General features: G+C 33.1%; 1 protein-coding gene across 1 annotated transcript; it reads right to left on the bottom strand.

The window, feature by feature from the left end:
• Positions 1 to 1116: 1116 nt before the first annotated feature.
• Positions 1117 to 14082, bottom strand: LOC143228082 (uncharacterized). The gene is made up of 3 exons (XM_076459413.1): positions 13448 to 14082; positions 5135 to 5204; positions 1117 to 3701 (listed from the first exon to the last, which is right to left on the bottom strand). The coding sequence occupies exons 1-3, from the start codon at positions 13766 to 13768 to the stop codon at positions 3325 to 3327; spliced, it is 768 nt and encodes a 255-aa protein (XP_076315528.1). The 5' UTR covers positions 13769 to 14082; the 3' UTR covers positions 1117 to 3324.
• Positions 14083 to 19165: the final 5083 nt, after the last annotated feature.

Raw genomic sequence — 19165 nt, 5'->3', positions numbered from 1 at the left:
CTCTCTCTGTATATATATATATATACAATAGACATATATATATTGTCTCTTGTATTGAAATAACATACATAGACGAATGAATAAATACGCCAAAAAATATAGTGCTTTTGATAATGCTTACATTCCTTATTTTTTAAAATGTTAATAACATTTAAATTGATACAATGTTTAAGGTTTAAATTTATTTATCAGCTAACTCAGAAATGATAGAATATTATATCAATCTGTATTTTGTGTAATTTCTCTGTCGTCTAAGGTAAATAAAGAAAATAAAACAACAAGATTTCCATAGAAACTGGGCCTGGCATGGCCTAGCGCGTTAAGGCGTGCGCTTCGTAATCTGAGGGTCGCGGGTTCGCGCCCGAGTCGCGCCAAACATGCTCGCCCTCCCAGCCGTGGGGGCGTTATAATGTGACGGTCAATCCCACTATTCGTTGGTAAAAGAGTAGCCCAAGAGTTGGCGGTGGGTGGTGATGACTAGCTGCTTTCCCTCTAGTCTTACACTGGTAAATTAGGGACGGCTAGCACAGATAGCCCTCGAGTAGCTTTGTGCGAAATTCCGAAAAAAACAAAACAAAAAACAAACCATAGAAAATCTTAACTAAACTATTAAAGTAATATTTTTGAAATTCTGTTCGCTTATAATAAAATGAACATGTTTTCAGTAGGTTACTAATGAGGAATTTTTATCATAAGAGTATTGTGACAATTCTCCCCTTGATCCCCACTAGCAATAGTATGTCTGCGTATTTACAATGCTAGAAACCGAGTTTTGATACCCGTGGTGGGCAGAGCACAAATAGTCCATTGTATAGCTTTTTTGTTAAAACTTTGTTAAAACATTATGATTAAGAATGTCTTTAAATAGGAAACATTATTTGCGAATATACAATAATAAATTGAACAGTAATTTATAAAATAGTAACTTTCAAATACTGAATATATCTTCAGGAAAGAGAAATTACATTTCTTGTCTGATCTTTTATTGATAAGATAATATTGGTTACATAGAATTAGTTTCATTAACTTAGACGTTACCTGTTTAATTATCTTTATTCTGATCATAGATTGAATCTAGTCTGTTTACCGTGGTACTATAAGTTTGCTACTCTCTTGGTTAATATGTAATTCTTTTTCCTTCAGTTTGGTCAACATAGATAGCCGTTCTAGTAAACTAGTTAACTTATCCTTAATCTATTTTTGCACAGTCAGAATTACTCTTGTTGGTTATCGAGAGAGTTTTCTTTACAATCAATCGGGTAATGGTCAGGTGAAGCTAATCTGACTCTGTTGTTTCTGTCGGTTTGTTTTGTACAAGTGTTAGTCTCTCCTTTATAAGATAGATTTTAGCAGACTTGAAATTACTGTTAAAAACGTTAGAGCTTTTAGTTTTAAATATCTTTCTTTAAAGCTTGGCGTTTCATGTTAGTTTGACTTTCACCGTTTTCATTTTAACTATTATTTTTTATTTTCGTTACTTCAGGGGCGCTCATAATGAACTGTATATAAAGAGCTATTAAAATTTCTCAGTAACTGCTCACTAGTTTTTCCAAAACACACACTTAACATCCACCTATGTTTATCTTACCTGTGTTTTTCACGATAAACCTCGTGATTCATGCATTTTATGTGAACGATATCTTTGTGTCGGACTCACTCATGGATAGGGAAAAACATACCCACACTTCACAAATGATATTCTTTGAATTATATATTTTTGTGGGCCCAACTAAGTTGCTATGAGGAAAATCACTGTGAATGAAAATACCACCTTTATTTGGAAATATATGACATATTCGATGTTACATCTTTTGCAACAGATGAAGGTATATTTAGTTGTCTGTCTCTTTATTACTCATCTACTTTGTTTTATTTATCATCAAGACAGACATAATTATAACCAAAAAATTGAAATTTAAGTCATTGTATAGTCTGAGTATTCTTCTGCCCAAACTTATGTAATCGCAGATACAGTTTTCAGCATGTTGTACCCATCTAAAATTAACTCTTATCTAGATTGTTATTGAGCTAAGTGTCTTAAAAGCAGTTAATGGCCTACAACATAAAGTAGTTAATAACATATTATAAAATGTTGAAACTGAAAAGTATGTCAGGTTAGTGTTATCGTGATATTTCATCGTATAAAGAGGTGGAGTTCTCAACACAACGTAGAGCCACTCAGCTTGGAGAAGTGGACTTACATTTGAAAAAATAAAAATATATATACGTGTAAAAGTTAAAAAGAAAGACTAAATAAGGCCCAGCATGACCAGGTGGTTAGGACGTTTGACTTGCAATCTTAGGGTCGTGGGTTTGAATTCCCGTCCCACCAAACATGTTTGCCCTTTCGGCCGTTATACTGTCACAGTCAATCCCACTATTCGTTGGTAAAACAGTGATCCAGGAGTTGGCGGTAGGTAGTAATGACTAGTTGCCTTCTCTCTAGTTTTTCACTGTTAAATTAGGGATGGATAGCGCATTAGCCCAAGTATTGCTTTTGGTGAAATTCAAACCAAACAAGTCCCGGTATTAGTACCGCCTTAACAAATAAGTTCCGGTACTCAGTGCGGGTGAGTATCAGCATAATTTAATCTTTAACCGTATCTATATTTAAATAAGCGCCCTAAAGGCACTGGCCTACAATGTAATATAATTAAAAAGCTATTATACGTCTTCCAAACTGGATATATATTTATATTAGCTTTATCGTAATATTCCATTACACCAATTGACTTGAAACAGGTCGCTCTTCAATCTTACATATCACACAAACGTATGACGTATCACATGTAAATAAATTTAAACTAATATAACCACCTATAGTTTAATTTTAATTCACTTACTAAAATTTTCTAAAGCTAAAACTTTCATATCCTTCTGTTGTTAACGTGTATAAGGTAACAGGTTTTTGTGTCATTTTATCACGCATCTTTCTGTGTTTTGTATATTTTCATTAAACATACATCTCATTTTCTAACAAAACCTTGTAACACTGATGTATCACTAATAATGTTTTTCATCACTGAATTTTATTGCCTATATGTCTGTTAAGAATTGTGATAAAAATGTGTAATAATGATGTAATAAAGCCTTTATTACACAAAAAATAACGTAAAAGTATAAGAAACTATTCCTCTCCTTAGCTTATGTCAGCATTAAGTAAAATTTTTCAGAAAGAGAAAATTACAAAAGCAGCATCTAGTCATTAATCTACAACTTAAAAAACCTGCCGAAAAGGCTGTATTTGTAAGTGTGATATATATATATATTTTTGTAATTTGTGAAGGTAGTAGGGATCCATATCTGCTAAACACGAAGTTGCCTTTAAGCACATATGTAGGGGTACAAGGAATCCTCACCGTCACACCAACTGTCCATCCAGCCATGAAACCTTCCATACTGGTTGATTATAAGATAGAAACCAACACAAGTCTCTCCGACCCTACTCTGGGGCTCATGTGTGCCCCACGGCTGGAAGTCCCCCACAAAGGTGGTGTCATCATAAACCCATGCATTAGTATTTGTATCTTTGGTCACTCCAATCCAAACGTAAAAATGAGTGACGTTCTTTCGTGCTTTTTCGACTAAATTCAGGATCATTGTATCGTCAGCTCGAGATTTAGGCATAACTAGTAATTGCCCTCTTCCACGACACCGCTTATCTGCTTCATTACGGTCCACCTTTTCATCGTAGAACGCCGCTGTGAAAAAAAAATGTAAATATATATTTTAATTGTCTCAATGATTACATGTTGTTAACATTTTTAATTAAGTATGATTATCACTTGTATGACAATAACTGTATATTTAGTCCTGAAATAAATAGGATTTTCAAAGGTAAACTTAATTGAGAATTGAAATAATTTATTTCAGTGTCATATTGTGTGGAATAATAAGCACGTAATTACGCATACATCGCATAATATTAAAACATACACATTCCTCTTGTAACAGTTCAGAGTAAAACAGTCCATCAAACAGAATAATAATCTTCTTGGTCAAAGAAAGGTTTAGTTGTTTAGGTTCGGGCCCGGCATAGCCGAGTGGTTAGTGTATAGCGTTGCATTTCCAAAGCTCCAAGGCTCGAGCCTGCAATATTCTACTGAAGACCTACCATATATTCAGCTTTTAATAGTGACAATCAAGCTCACTATTCGACTAGGAGAAACTACGTAGGCGGCATGTGCTACTTACAAAGTGCCTTTCATCAGTTAAGTAGTTCAAATTAGAGTTGGCGATGTCTAATATCTGAGCCTCGTGTTGTAAGAAGTGTTATTAAGGTTGAAAATAATAAAAGCAAATGACTGTATCTGGCCTTGTGGTTAACTTCTACACACTTAACTTTGAAGTTTCATGTTCACTTCTTTCCACTATTTACCAACACTTCGGAACTGCTCTGCCCTGTAATAGTGACGATCAAATCCTACTATTAATTTAGAAAAGAGTATTCTAAGTGTGGGCGGCAGATGCTGCCGAGTAGTTGCCTTATGTTTAGTCTATTAGTTCAAAATTAGGGATAGTTGCGCGCAAGTAGACCTTGTGTATTTCTACATGAAACATGTAAATCAAACAGGCCAGGCAAACATACAAAAATAATTGTTTTTGGTTTTTGCAAGTCCTGGTTTTGTCACTCGTTTTGTTCTCGTTCATAGACTTTAATATTTAACAGAGATAATTATAAATTTAAAAGGGTGACACATTCTTAATGTTTTTTAATGTTTCAAATTTCAGATAAAAACCTAAACGTTTACCAACAGAGGGCGTTGAAAATAAAATTTTTATAGTTGATCTACAGTTTTGGAAGTTTTCAGTAGAAATTTAAAATATAACATAAAATATTAATATATCCAGTATCTATTTTAGAATTGCCTAAATTTTAGCTTTAGTATGTTGTAACTAGAATTACACATACGATTTTTTCTTCAAAGTTGTAAAAAATCGTAAGTGGAAACATGATAAGTCTGAAATAGAAATTCCTATCGAAAATTGTGCCCTCTGTCTTAAGGTGAAAGTTTAGTAATTTTAGTGCTTTTAGGATATGCTAACATTACTTTGTATTTGTAGTTGCTTGGCACAAAGTTAATGATTAGCTAATCATTGAATGGATTATAACGCAATCGTCTAACAAACTTACGTTGACCTGGAATGCAGTGTGGAGCACATCTTCCGAAAGTCCTACACTCATCTCTACCGTAACTCTGTTCCTACATTAAACAGAACGAAAAATATTCTGTCAAGTTTACTGAGAATAATTTGATGTGCTTGCCATTTCAAAATAGCTCATTATAACATGTAGTAAGAATAAATAATTTTATTACATATAAAAACCATTGGAATGATATTTTGTACAATAACAAATTTCAGTATTCTTTACTTTTGGTAGAGTGTTGTTGTTTTTTAGACAAAAATCTGTTGATGAGACCGCTGTTGTAAATGTTTCAACTGTTTAGGACGAATTAAAACACATACCTTAAGAATAAGACTATTATTTCTGACATAAATGAATTTCAAAAAAGACTTGAGCTCATTCGAACAGTAGGTTGTTCTTTTTCAGGAGAATAAAGGCTGATGATTAGTGAGCTTAATGTAATATATATGTCGAGATGTGGACGTCATATAAACTTTGAAAACATTACTTGAATAAATTCCCGAAACTAAATTCCTAAGTCACTTAAAACTAAAACTTTTACTATGGATAATTAAAAAAAAAACATTTTTATCTCCTTTGTGTTAATGATCAACTAAAATAAGTTTTTACTGATGTATCCGTTGTTTCATTCAGTAAAATAACATTGAGATCAGTTCATGTTAAAGTTAACTTTTATTTGTTCCCCAGTGGAAGTCACCTCTACGATAGATAGTAAGCGTTACTAAACATGTAGATTTATGCACAAAAAGTGAATTTTCTTATAAAGACAACCAGGGACAATTTAAAATCACCAAATGCATAATCTGCTATTTACTTAAACCAATGCTGAAAATGTAACTTACAGTATTTAGGTCAACTCAGAACAACTATATGAAAACGGTTTAATAACCACAAATCTTCTATCGGAATGAACAAAGAACCTCTGGTCGCACAACACTTTAACATATCTGAGCACTCTTTTAAAGACATTAAACTATAGAAACAGATTTTACATCAAACAGAAACAGGGAAGTTAAAGAAGCTTACTGGATAACGCTGTAAAACACTGTAACACCGAATAACATTGATCTCGAGATTGTTGACCTTCGTATGGGTCTAAAAAAAAAATCCAAAACTAAATTTGTAATTAAATTTATTCTCTGCTATTAGTATTACTCATGTTTCGATTTCTACATGTTAGTATTATTTCCAATATATGTTGCCTCACGTTATAATTTCCTCTAATTCCCTTCCCCTTTTGTCTTTGTTCTTTTATCCTGTAAAAACTGTTTTAACATTTTAACATTAAAAACAAACTTTTTTTAGCTATATTTACTCTTACGTCTTTCACGTAATGTACACATTCTGTACAAACTAAATCTGACACCAACGTCTCCAGTGATGATTGGCTAGGCTCCAAGGTCATTTCATCTATAACATCCGGCTTACGTGACATCGACATCTGTATTTCTATATTACATTTCATGCACTAATCATCACCGTTTATTCTCCTGAGTTTTAAACATTTTTTAAAACATTAATTGCACATTTTGTGTATGATTCTGTGTGCTAACTTCTTATCACTTCTGACATTTAAGTTTTACTAAAGTAACTATAACCATGTTAAAAACTGATGAGTTTCAAATCAGAACACTTTTTGGTGTGGACAATGTTTACATTGATCTACTACAATATTATTGTTACTTGGAGATAATATAATTGTGGTATTCAAGTATACCGACAGATAGCCAAATGTTTACACAAAAACAATGGTTAAGAAACTGCTATGTAGAGAAACAAGCTACAATGGTTTTTCTGTTTGTTCGTTTGTTTTAGTGCAAAGCAACATAAAATAGTTTAACTGTGTTTTGTTTCAACACGGGGAATTAAACCCGAAACTTAGCGTTGTAAATCCGTAAACTTACCATTAACCCACTTACAATAGTAAAGGGAAAACATGCAAACAGGAGTGAAAAGGTAAAACAAATCTTTATTCAAATGTTTGTTATCAACTTTGGCAGTTTTTACTTTTTAAATTGTATATCATTCAACTTTACAGAATAAAAACCCTAATGTTACATTTTTTATAAAATAATGAAAATGCTGTGATTTATACACAGTATTAAACATATGAATAAACAACTACTCAGAAAGAACATTTTATGGGATTTAGTCTTTTTTAAAACTATTTTTATTGCAGTGGCTTAAACACCTGAGATTAGGTTATTATTTATATACAACGTTTGATGTACTAGCATACCTTTACAAATCAAACTTCAATGACGAACAATTATCTTAGCTAATGAGAAAAAAGTTGGTTTTAGTAACCTCAAGCTTCAAATTTAACCAGAAGTATTGATATCTCTTCTCACAAAAATTCATCTATTTATTTGCAGTTCAACAAAGTAATGGTAAATAGCTTGATTATAATTATAATTGTTTCTGAGTTACTGGACTTTTTGGCTTTAACAAAATCCCTAAAATAATTTATATTGTTGATTTTGCAGAGAACTCTAATAAAGAAAATCTTATACATTATTCAGACAGTTTAAGTGAATGCTTTAAATCTTCACAATGTTAAATACAAAGAAATAGGCTATCTATAGAAAACTGGAAACTTTAATATGTAAATACTAACATTTTTCATGCTTCACTTTGGTTTATTGTCCCAAATATAAATGTCCTTAGTGTACTAAAGAATCTCATTCATGTTATTAATAAATAACAAAAAAGAAAATTCTCAGCTGTTGTTAATCTTTTTATTAAAAACTGTAAGTCACTACTAATTTTTATTTGTGGCAAAAATTATAAATTAACTGATTTCATTAAACTCTACTTTTGATTTGTTGGTTTAACACATTCATGCTTTAAATTTTTTTCTGTTTGCCATTAGTCTTAGATAAAATATTAAAACCAATTTTCAAAGGAAAAATGTGTCACCGTCATTTAAGACATATTTTATAATTTTTTATCAGCTGCTTATGTATCTAATTGTTTACCCTTTAATTATTGTGATTTAAGTTGTCTTTATGGTTTCTTATACATCGAATTGTTTATCCTTTAATTATTGTGATCGAAGTTGTTGTTATGGTTTCTAATACATTTGATTGCTTACCCTTTAATTATTGTGATCTTAGTTGTATTTATGACTTCTTATACATCTGGGGCCTGGCATGGCCAAGCGCGTAAGGCGTGCGACTCGTAATCCGAGGGTTGCGGGTTCGCGCCCGCGTCGCGCTAAACATGCTCGCCCTCCCAGCCGTGGGGGCGTATAATGTGACGGTCAATCCCACTATTCGTTGGTAAAAGAGTAGCCCAAGAGTTGGCGGTGGGTGGTGATGACTAGCTGCCTTCCCTCTAGTCTTACACTGCTAAATTAGGGACGGCTAGCACAGATAGCCCTCGAGTAGCTTTGTGCGAAATTCCAAAAACAAACAAACAATCTTATACATCTGATTGTTTACCCTTTAATTATTGTGGCCTAAGTTAATGTATTAAACGGGCGGCATTTTGTTTACAATATTATTATGTTAATAGTGATGAAATTTTTCTTCATATAAAAAAGAGAGAGAGAGAGACTGAAATCTGTTTTCATATTTTGCTATTCAACTGAGGTGCACGCGTGAACGCGACTCTACGAAATAGACAACTAGATTTTTATAGAAGCAATTCTTAATAAGCGCAAGTGTAAGGCTTCAAGCTGTAAGATAATCAGATCATTTTAATTGATTTGTTTAAGCGCAAATCTACACTATGGACTACCTGTGATGTGCCCACGACAGGAATCAAGCTTCTAATTTAATGTAATAAGCCCTCAAACTCACAACTGAGCCTCTTTATGTATATGACTATATCACACACTATACTCAAAAGACTACATTCTAGCAGCAGTTTTAACAAAGATGTTCCCATCCAAAGAATGGCTTTGAACTCAAGGCTAAAAATAGAGTCCTAACTGTTACTCAAAAGGTTAAAAACTGCAATATCAAATTTTAAAAAATCTTTGGAATATTTTTTTTTAAATTAAGCACAAGGCTATACAATGGGCTATCTGTGATGTGCCCAAAACGGGTATCGAACCGTAGTTTTTAACAGTGTGAGTCCGCAAACATACTGCTGTGCTATTGGAGTGTATCTTTGGAATAGCGCAAGCCATAAACATTTGATTGTCTTTCTTTACCAGATGTGAAATTTTTAAAAATAGTGCACAGTTAGTCAATTTTTTTAAAACAATAAAGTATGCAATCTACAGTTTGTTTACAGGACTCAGGATGTTCTGTAACCACTATCTAAGGAAACATTAAAATAATCTGCTTAAAGTCGATATTGGTTTTCACCCGTAGCAACGCAATTAATTTGTTACAAGAAAAACTCTTACTGGCACACTTTTCTTACGTGAATGTGTTAATATTTTCTCTCCTTGCAAAAAAAAACAACAAATAACTTCCTGTTGTTGTTTTTTAAAGTTCAAATAAGTACATATGAATTAATTTGGAAGTGACGCACTAAACCCCTTCATTAAAGTTGTTTATTTTATAAGAATTTTTTTTTAAAAATTAAACTCATCTTTAAGTGTTTACTTGTTTTCAGTAAAACTTCTAAAAGCATTAACGTACAAGTTATGATTGCATGTACACGTACTGGATGTTATTGGTCGTACAGGATAACTTCAATTCTACTATTTGACAAACCATAGTAAAAACTAGTTCACAGTAAAAACCCGTTAAACTGACATTGAAATATTCTATTTTAGTTGAAATGTTATATTTTTAAGTGTTTTTCTTTTTTAATGTCTTCACAAACAACGTATTTGTACTTCGTAGATGTAATCAACTTTGTTTAATAATACATCATTATCTCCTTAATCACATGGGCCTGAGATGGTTTATGGGCTTAACCCTTCGGAGTGTAAATACCTAACGGTTTTTGTTCACGAACCATTGCCGCAAAAACGCGCTCCGCACTTTGGTCTGTGAATGTGCCATAAAAGCGACTGCCAAATCTCGCTATTCGATTAGATAAAAGTAGTCTAACACTTGGCCACGGATGTTATTCACTAGTTGCCTTCCCTGTAGTCTAACTGTTCAAAATTAAGGACGGCCCTTTGGAAGTAAAGGATATGTAGCTATGAAACAAATAAACAAAAACCCCAGTCACAGTTATAGGGTTTTTACAAAACGTGAAATCTTCCTATACTAACAGTTAAGTTGTTTGATCAGAAATGCAATTAGTATATAAAATTAAAAGCAATTTAATTACTTGAGCTCTAATATAACAAAATCACATTTATCTGTCTAGACAAGGTCTTTGGGATAATTGATGTAATAAGTGTCACAAAATATCGCTCAAATTTCAGTTTCTCGGTAACTCGAATCGTTGAACTATCAGTTTCTTCTTCGAAACTATGAAGAGCTTAACTATAAAACACAACTAAATCTGGGTGATATAAAACGTTCCCGTCCTTTTTTTAAGGCAGCACCAACCCTTAAAACTGGGCAAATTTACATGCCGAAGAAACACTTTTTATAACTTTCAAGTTGAGCACAAAACAAAAATGTGACGTCCCAATATCTGAAAGCACACTTTCAATCGTTTTTATCATTTGCATAATTAATACAGCGAAAGACCAGAGAGAAAGCAGCTAGTTATCACCACCCATTACAGTGCCTTCATGGCTGAAAATGCAAACTTGTTTGGTGGGACAAAGATTTGCGCCCGTGTCCCTTAGATTGGGAGTTGAGCGCCGTAACCACCTAGCCATGCTAGCTATACCTGCATGACCAGGTAAATCCGATTTTGTAAGTCAAAGATAAGCTAGTTTGAACTAGTTTCAAATAAGTAGTATACGGGACAATTTTGAGTAGGTTGTGGTATTCTGTAAAGCTATTAATACCATAACTGCTACCAAGAATATTTTCGAAGTCATCACAATGTCGACTCGTAATCCGAGGGTCGTGGGTTCGAATCCCTGTCGCACCAAACATGATCGCCCTTTCAGTTGTGGGAGTGTTATAATGTGACGGTCAATCTCACTATTCGTTGGTAAAAGAGTTGGCGGTCGGTGGTGATGACTAGTTGACTTCCCTCTAGTCTTACACTGGTAAATTAGGGACAGTTAGCGCAGATAGCCCTCGAGTATCTTTGCACGAAATTCAAAAACAAAAAGTATCAAAACGTATCAATGAAGCTGGTGGTTATTATTTCCTTATGTGATTTGAGACTACAAAAAGTACGTGAAAGTAAACAAGGATTTTAGGGATTTAAAAATACGTCGCGTTTAACAGGGTTGTTATTATCTTAGATTATTTAAAACTAAATTTTTTATGATAGTGTTAAAGGTGTATGTAGAAATGAACATAGATATTTAAGATGTTTGTAAAAAAGAATGGTTATTTTCTCTAACTTATGCATGAGCATGCCGTTAGTATGTGATTATTCTGTTTAAACAAGATATGCCTTATTCAGTATGATTTCAAAAATAGCCTCACAATACCATAAGTGATGCATTTTGCAGACGTGCCTGAATCGCGATACAGGAAGTTATGTTTTTCCTAATTAGGCCTTGCATGGCCTAGCGCGTTAAGGCGTGCGCTTCGTAATCTGAGGGTCGCGGGTTCGCGCCCGAGTCGCACCAAACATGCTCGCCCTCCCAGCCGTGGGGCGTTATAATGTGACGGTCAATCCCACTATTCGTTGGTAAAAGAGTAGCCCAAGAGTTGGCGGTGGGTGGTGATGACTAGCTGCCTTCCCTCTAGTCTTACACTGCTAAATTAGGGACGACTAGCACAGATAGCCCTCGAGTAGCTTTGTGCGAAATTCCAAAACAAACAAACAAAAAAAATTTTCCTAATTAAAGAAAATACAGAAAATAAAGAAAATTCTACTGTTTCGAATAATGTCAAAATATAAACGCATAAACAATATAGTTCAGTAACATAATTATTGCTGTTTCGAACAATACAAAAACATCTATATACAAACGATGAAAACCGAACATTAAAATAACTGTCATTTCGAACAATATCCTAGCCGTTCTTGTATGTGTTAGTTTTGTTCAGGAGATTTTGTTTTCTAACTTGAATATTATCAAAATAAAGTTCATATTGTTATATACACATTGTAATTATTACATAATATAACAAAATTTTTACTTTTTCTTGTTCCTGGGCAGAAAGTGATATTTCCCAACAGCTAATGCTTAAAGTAAATGGAAAAGACTTATTTCTTTTTCTTCAAACTTTGCTTTTGTGACCTGGAACCGTATAACTAAAACATGATGGGAGACTATATTTTGGGGCTGACACGTGAAGGTGATTTACATTACAGTCGCAAATCTCGAAAAACTACTCACTTCCAAACATTTTTGTTAATTTTTGTATAAATACATGTAAATGTTCATTTTTTTATTTTTTAAGACCTTATGTAAATGAAAATGTAAACATTTGCCCGTTTTTACATGGAAAATAGGTTAATTTTTAAATTTCATTATCCAGGTCAAAAAAACAAAGTTTGAAGGGAATAATGGCCATTTTATGTACTTTTACAACATAAGCAGTTAAGAAATAACACATATTATTCAGGAACAAAATATGTGTTACGGAGTGTTATTGATGTTCCAACAACGAATCTTATCAATAAGTGTAGTTTAGCTATTTACTGTGTAAAGGAGAATATGTAGGTCAGTTTACAGGCTCGGCATAGCCAGGTGGTTAAGGCACTCGACTCCTAATCCGAGGTCACGTTATAATGTAACGCCGTGGGTGCGTTATAATGTTACGGTCAATCCCACTGTTTACAGGCTCGGCATAGCCAGGTGGTTAAGGCACTCGACTCCTAATCCGAGGTCACGTTATAATGTAACGCCGTGGGGGCGTTATAATGTAACGGTCAATCCCACTGTTCGTTGGTAAAAGAGTAGCCCAAGAGTTGGCGGTGGGTAGTGACGACTAGCTGCCTTCCCTGTAGTCTTACACTGCTAAATTAGGGACGGCTAGCACAGATAGCCCTCGTGTAGCTTTGCGCGAAATTCAAAACAAACAAACAGTTTTAGTTTACAGAAAATGAATGTTTTGTGGTTATCAGCACCAATAAACAGCACTCATAAACATTAAAAATAATTGTATTTCAACTGGTGCACTTGTAACTCAAATGCTCCTTATTGTATCCTAAAACACGAACAATTAAAAAAATGAAACTTACCATTCTTACATTTTACTTATCTGTTTGTTAAACAATAAATCCGGTTTAACTCTACATTGTTTTAAAAATACATTATAATGAAAACAGAATGGAAAATATTTTTTCTGACTAACGTTTTACCTCTTTTTGCGGATCTTGTAGAAGGTCAAAATAGTTGTAGCCAACTTTATCAGTTAATTGGGCTCGATGACTCGTGTCACAGAGAGACTTTGGAAGCAACGTACAAGTTTCATGCCCGAAGTTGAAAGCTTTACATTTTACATTTCTGTTACAGAGCTCAAGACATCGTATGTTAGAAAAACCTCGAAATTCTTCTAGACTTTCTATCTGCAGAATTTTATCGTTTCGAAAGAAACTAACAGCATACTGATGTTTTATTTTCGGCGTTTCGGCAACGATGTTTGCTGCAATTATCATAACTAATATAACCGATACTTTCATCTTTTAATTTGCACTTTTTTGTTTGAAAATTCGAAAAATCCAAAGTTTTATACCTTCCAGAGGGAATGGAAAGTTCATACAAAGTGACCAACGTAACTAAAACTGCCTTTAGTATATCTGTCGACTGTTGTTCATACCAATAACGGTCTCATACACATGTTTTAGTTCCCAGAAGATTGAATAGTTTATGTCTGAAATGCAAGGTTGTAATATTCTTTTAAAGCCATGCGAGGTTTACAAAGAAAACTTGGATTGTAAAATCAATGCAGATTAGGTTCATTTTGAGCATCACATTATATTACAAGTGAACCTTCAATGTGGTGTATCACATATCAGTAAAGTTGCAACAAAGCATGCTGACGCAAGCACTCTTTCTCTTACACACGCGTATAGGTGTATATATATATATACCTCACGTTATTAAAAATACGATATTAAATAGTATTGTATATATAGATATCCTGATTGTAAATTAAACTTGTCGATTATATATTAAAAGGGGCGTGTCTTTATATGCATGGTTGTCTCCTTTTTACTACAAAATTGTTCAGTTATTGATTTAATTGCGTAGTGCGACAAACTTCTTTTCAGGCGGCTTTTGTAATGACAAGCATTAGAGCAGACGTAAAAGATACAATTATGGAAACAAATGATGCACTAATTCTTTATAAAGTTTCTAGCAAGAGAAAAACTAGTTTAGCTTATATAAGAAACTAGTTTGTAATACATATACATTTATTACATAGCATTCAGAATAAAGTGTACAAACGATGCCTTATTTTATTTTATTATGGATTATATCATGAAACGTTTATTTTAAACTGGCGAAAGTACCCGGCTTCGCTCGGATTATTAGGCTGATTTATTCTAGATGACAATTTCAGTGTGTGTATTCAGAACTAATTTTAGCATAAATGTATATTCTATTTTCTTTTGTTGCTCCTTTATGGGATGTGGCCTGTTTATAACGATAACCTCCCCTCTGACTTGTCCTCTGATTGTAAACGTAAATAATAACAAAAAAAAGACCTCTTTAATTAACGGAGCCACTAAATTAGAAAACAACAAATATATATACTTCATCAATTTTGTAATTTATACATTTCCCTTTATAATTTCAGCACATAGCCTTTTAACAACAGTATTAGTTATACTTTTATTGCTAAACAACATGATATAAAAGCCATTGTTGGAGCGCATTACTAACAAAACACACTGGCTTTTCTATGTATTAGAAGTTGTTATGTGAGGAAACACTTCTTTTCTATGTGATTTTTCTGTTGACTTGACTCGATAAAACGATGAGAACAGACGTGAATAAGATAAGTAATTATATCCAAGTGCAGACCCACAGGGTCCACTTAGTATGGATGCAAAATCTTAGGTTTTTAGGTTAATTCCTCTTGAACCTATGGCCATCACATTTCTTTTCTATGTAGTTTTCCACATAAAAATACGTGCATATGCGCACGTACGTAGATAAGTAATAATACCTAGGTGCAAACCCTCAAGATCTACTTGGTATAGATGCAAAATTTCAGGCTTATAGGTTCTGTTCTCTTGAAGCTGTAAAGGTCACACGTACATAGACATTACGTTTCACTATTTTTAGTTAATATGAGTACAAGTTGAAAACGTATTTAACAATTTAGCTATTCTTATATCACATTTTAGAATGGAAGGCATTTTTATACACATCTGGTGACTTCAGGCCTATGGTTCACCCGCTGGGAAAGTAGTAAGTCTACAGATTTACAACGCTGAGGTCATGGGTTGGATTCCCTGCGGTGAACACAGCAGAAAGCTCACTGTGGCTTTGCTATAAGAAAATAGCTAAACACACACTCAAGTCTATTAGTTATTAAAGGTTCACATTTTAACAGTGTTGGTGTTCACTTTACTGTGTTGGAATTTCTTGCTTTATCACTGGTGTAACGAAAGGGGCCTACATCACGGAAATTTCTCCTTGATTATAAATTAAATTTAATATGTTTGAGTTCTTTTGAAAATTATCTAATATTTTAAGATAAAATTCAGGAAAATACTTTACAGGTTTAAATATGAAAAATATACAACTTCTGTAAAAAGTCTTACAAATTACAAATTTGACACTTGATGTCGAGTAAATTTATAAGAAAATTCCAAGAGAAGACAAACTGATGTAATTCCCTTCAGAAGTGGCAACTGAATAATAAATTTTTAAAATGACCAACATTTACCCTTCGATATTCGTTTTGATATTTGCAAAAAATCAATGAGAAATCAGAAGTGAACGATAAAGTTGAACTACAGTAAAGAATTCATGTCAGAGGCTTTAGTATTTAAAAACAAAAGAAAATGTTATCACTTCTTGTCACATTCGAAAATTTTGACTCGAGTACCGAAGCTTTTTACGGGAACTGTGCACTGAATATTATGGTACTTTTGCTTGTTGAAACAACTGCTCGAATTAATTATCGAATCACACATTTTTAAGTTGTTTTCATAACTTAATTTAAAAACTTTGTTGTTCTTTTTGTTTGTTCATTTGTTTTTTAATTTCGCGCAAAGCTACACGAGAGCTATCTGAGCTAGCCGCCCCTAATTTTGCAGTGTAAGACTAGAGGGAAGGCAGTTAGTCATTACCACCCACCGCCAACTCTTGGGCTATGGTGGGATTAACGAATAGTGGGATTGACCGCCACCTTATAACGCCCCCACGGCTTTAAGGGCAAGCATGTTTGGTGTGACGAGGATTCGAACCCGCGAACCTCAGATTACTACTCGAATGCCTTAACCACCTAGCCATAGCAGGTCTATTTTTGTTCGAAGTTACACAGTGGTCTCTAATTTATCCTCGTCGGAGAATTGAACCCCAGATTTTAGCACTGCAAGTTCGTACACTTACTGCTAACCCACCGAATTTATAAGTTAAAATTAAATACATTGAAGTAATAACCTTTTTTTTTTTTTTTGAAGGAAGAAGAAATAAGTTTCTTACAAATAATGGCCATTATGAGATTACTGTACCATCTATTTTTATCAATGGTTATTTCAAAACAAACTTACAAAATATTTACAATAAATTCGTTGTTAAATATATATACAAATGTTTTACACTTTCTTGAAATAAATAGAATCGTAAAAACAACTGTGATTTCAGTAGGGAGTAGTAGATCATTATGGTCCAAAATTAGAGTCGTTTAGTTGGCTTTGAATGGTTAGGAGGCCTGTATGCCGAGAATCATAGCAAAATAATAATCATCTAATGAGCCCAATATTTAAAACGTTAAAACGTTTTACCTATTTTACCTTATCATCAATGTACACTTCTATACCGTTTTCCAAAAAAAAAAAAAAAAAGAGCTGTGTTTGCGTCTCGTAAAAAATTTTCTTTTGAACTTCAGCCTCCAAAATAAACTCTCCAACTTTCTGGGGATTTCTATTCTATTTTTAAATGTTATGGGAAATCCTTATGACGTCCGAAATAAAAGGGGAATTCTTGGAATGTGTGAATGGTGAATCGATCGAAACGAATATTATCATATCAGAGGAGAAATATTTTAGTATCGTACGTCTTAGTTAGTATTAAAACAGTAACTTCAAGTCATGCTATTTTTAATGCGTTTATCTGGATTACTATAATGGTTATGTACATTCCAAGAGTGATATAATCAAAAACTATTATTTTCAATTAAAGTTTAGTTTATTGCTAACAGGTGGAGAAACATATTTGCAATTGTGCTTTTTTTCTCATGAATTCACACTTGCAATCAACAAAATAGAATTAACATATACATACAGATGTTTTTCGGGTAGACCAGTTAACCTGATAAGTTTAAGTTAAAATATTTTTGGTTTGTTTCTTTTGAATCTCGCGCAAAGAGCTGTTTGCACTGGCCGTCCCTAATTTAGCAGTGTAAGACTAGAGGGAAGGCAGTTGACGGTGGGTAGTGATGACTAGCTGCCTTGCCTCTAGTCTTACACTGCTTAATTAGGACATCTAACGCAAATAGCTCTCATGTAGCTTTGCTCGAAATAAAAAATAAATAAATAAAATAAACAATATTCCATGAAAAGTTTTAGGTTGTTGACTGTCCTTCTTCGCTTAAACCAGTTTACTGTGGAAGGTATGTAAATTGTATTTAAATTATTTTTGCAGATGCTGAACATATGAATAGTGTTTCATCCATCTGAACAATAATCATACTAATATTTAGTTAACAACGAACATCTTGAAAAATATCAACTCTTATTTCTTGATACCACTAATGATAAAAACGATAAATTTCAAAGTGGACTGTTTTGTAAGAGAACTTTTACAAGATTATATTTTAAATGTAACAGTTTTATACGAGTTTAATTTAATAATAGATTAGTAAAAACATTAATTCATCGAGTGTACAAACTAACTACTAAACTTGATTTATTATGCAAAGCAATTTAGAATGTCAAAAGGTTCTTAGCTGAAAATGTCTTTACAATGTATAAACAGTAACATTTATGACTTTGTTTTAAGTGGTATGAACGCTACTGAACAGGAAATTGCTTCAGAAAAATCATATACAAGCAAGCTATCACATTTAATTAAAATTCAACTACCATAAATAAGTTATGCTGTTAGGCTTACCCACAAGAGTAATTAAGATGTATCATTAAACCTGAATATAGAGTGTAAAAATATTTCGAGTATAAAATTGAATACCTATATTCAAAACTTCAAAGTATATTCGTACAATTTCCTTTTTTTTTTGTTACACTAGGCTATCAACGAGTTGGCTTTTAAACTTAAAACTCGCATAGAGAAAAACATACAAATATGAAATCAACGTCATTTTACAGCATATTCTAGAGGAATTTAATGTACTTGCAAATACACAGCAGTTAAAGTAATAAAAATCACATAAGGAACAAGAATTGCATTTATAATAGCGCAATTCGTCGATTCTTATTAATTAGTATACACTAAATCAGTGTATGATTATCCAACGAAGTTGCCAAGTAAGTGAACTTTGTGTTTAAACAGTTTAGTTATGAAGTTAGGACCATCGGAAAATGTTCGTTACACTAACCAAAGAGCTGCGTGGAAGTTAAAAACTTAAAACCTATTTATCGTAGAGTAGACGGGTGTTTGCTTTATTTTCCTTTTACCGAATAGTCCAGAACTAGGCTAACAATGGAAATCATTGTTAATGTTATGATGTGAACGTGTATTACAAGCTGGCAGAGAATGATTATAATTATGCATGCCATTAGATATTGGCCTTAGACTTATATTATATTTTTAAACTGTATTTTTACCTAGCATTTTATCTAGGGCTTTTCAAGAATTACAAGAGCTAAACTAATAGTGTTTCAACAACACTATATTTGCCATACCATTAGGGATTAGGTATAAAACGTAGGTTTTAGAAATAT

Source organism: Tachypleus tridentatus, chromosome 10 (assembly GCF_004210375.1).
Source record: "Tachypleus tridentatus isolate NWPU-2018 chromosome 10, ASM421037v1, whole genome shotgun sequence".
In the NCBI taxonomy this organism is placed as follows: Eukaryota; Metazoa; Arthropoda; class Merostomata; order Xiphosura; family Limulidae; genus Tachypleus; species Tachypleus tridentatus.
Note: the sequence above shows the minus strand (reverse complement) of the source record. Positions and strands in the feature narration are given on the sequence as shown.

Coding starts and splice junctions, on each gene's coding strand:
- LOC143228082 (XM_076459413.1), bottom strand. CDS start 13,768: ATGAAAGTATCGGTTATATTAGTTATGATAATTGCAGCAAACATCGTT. Junction 5,205..13,447: donor TACAAGATCCGCAAAAAGAG/GTAAAACGTTAG, acceptor TGTTTAATGTAG/GAACAGAGTTACGGTAGAGA. Junction 3,702..5,134: donor ACACTGCATTCCAGGTCAAC/GTAAGTTTGTTA, acceptor TTTTTTTCACAG/CGGCGTTCTACGATGAAAAG.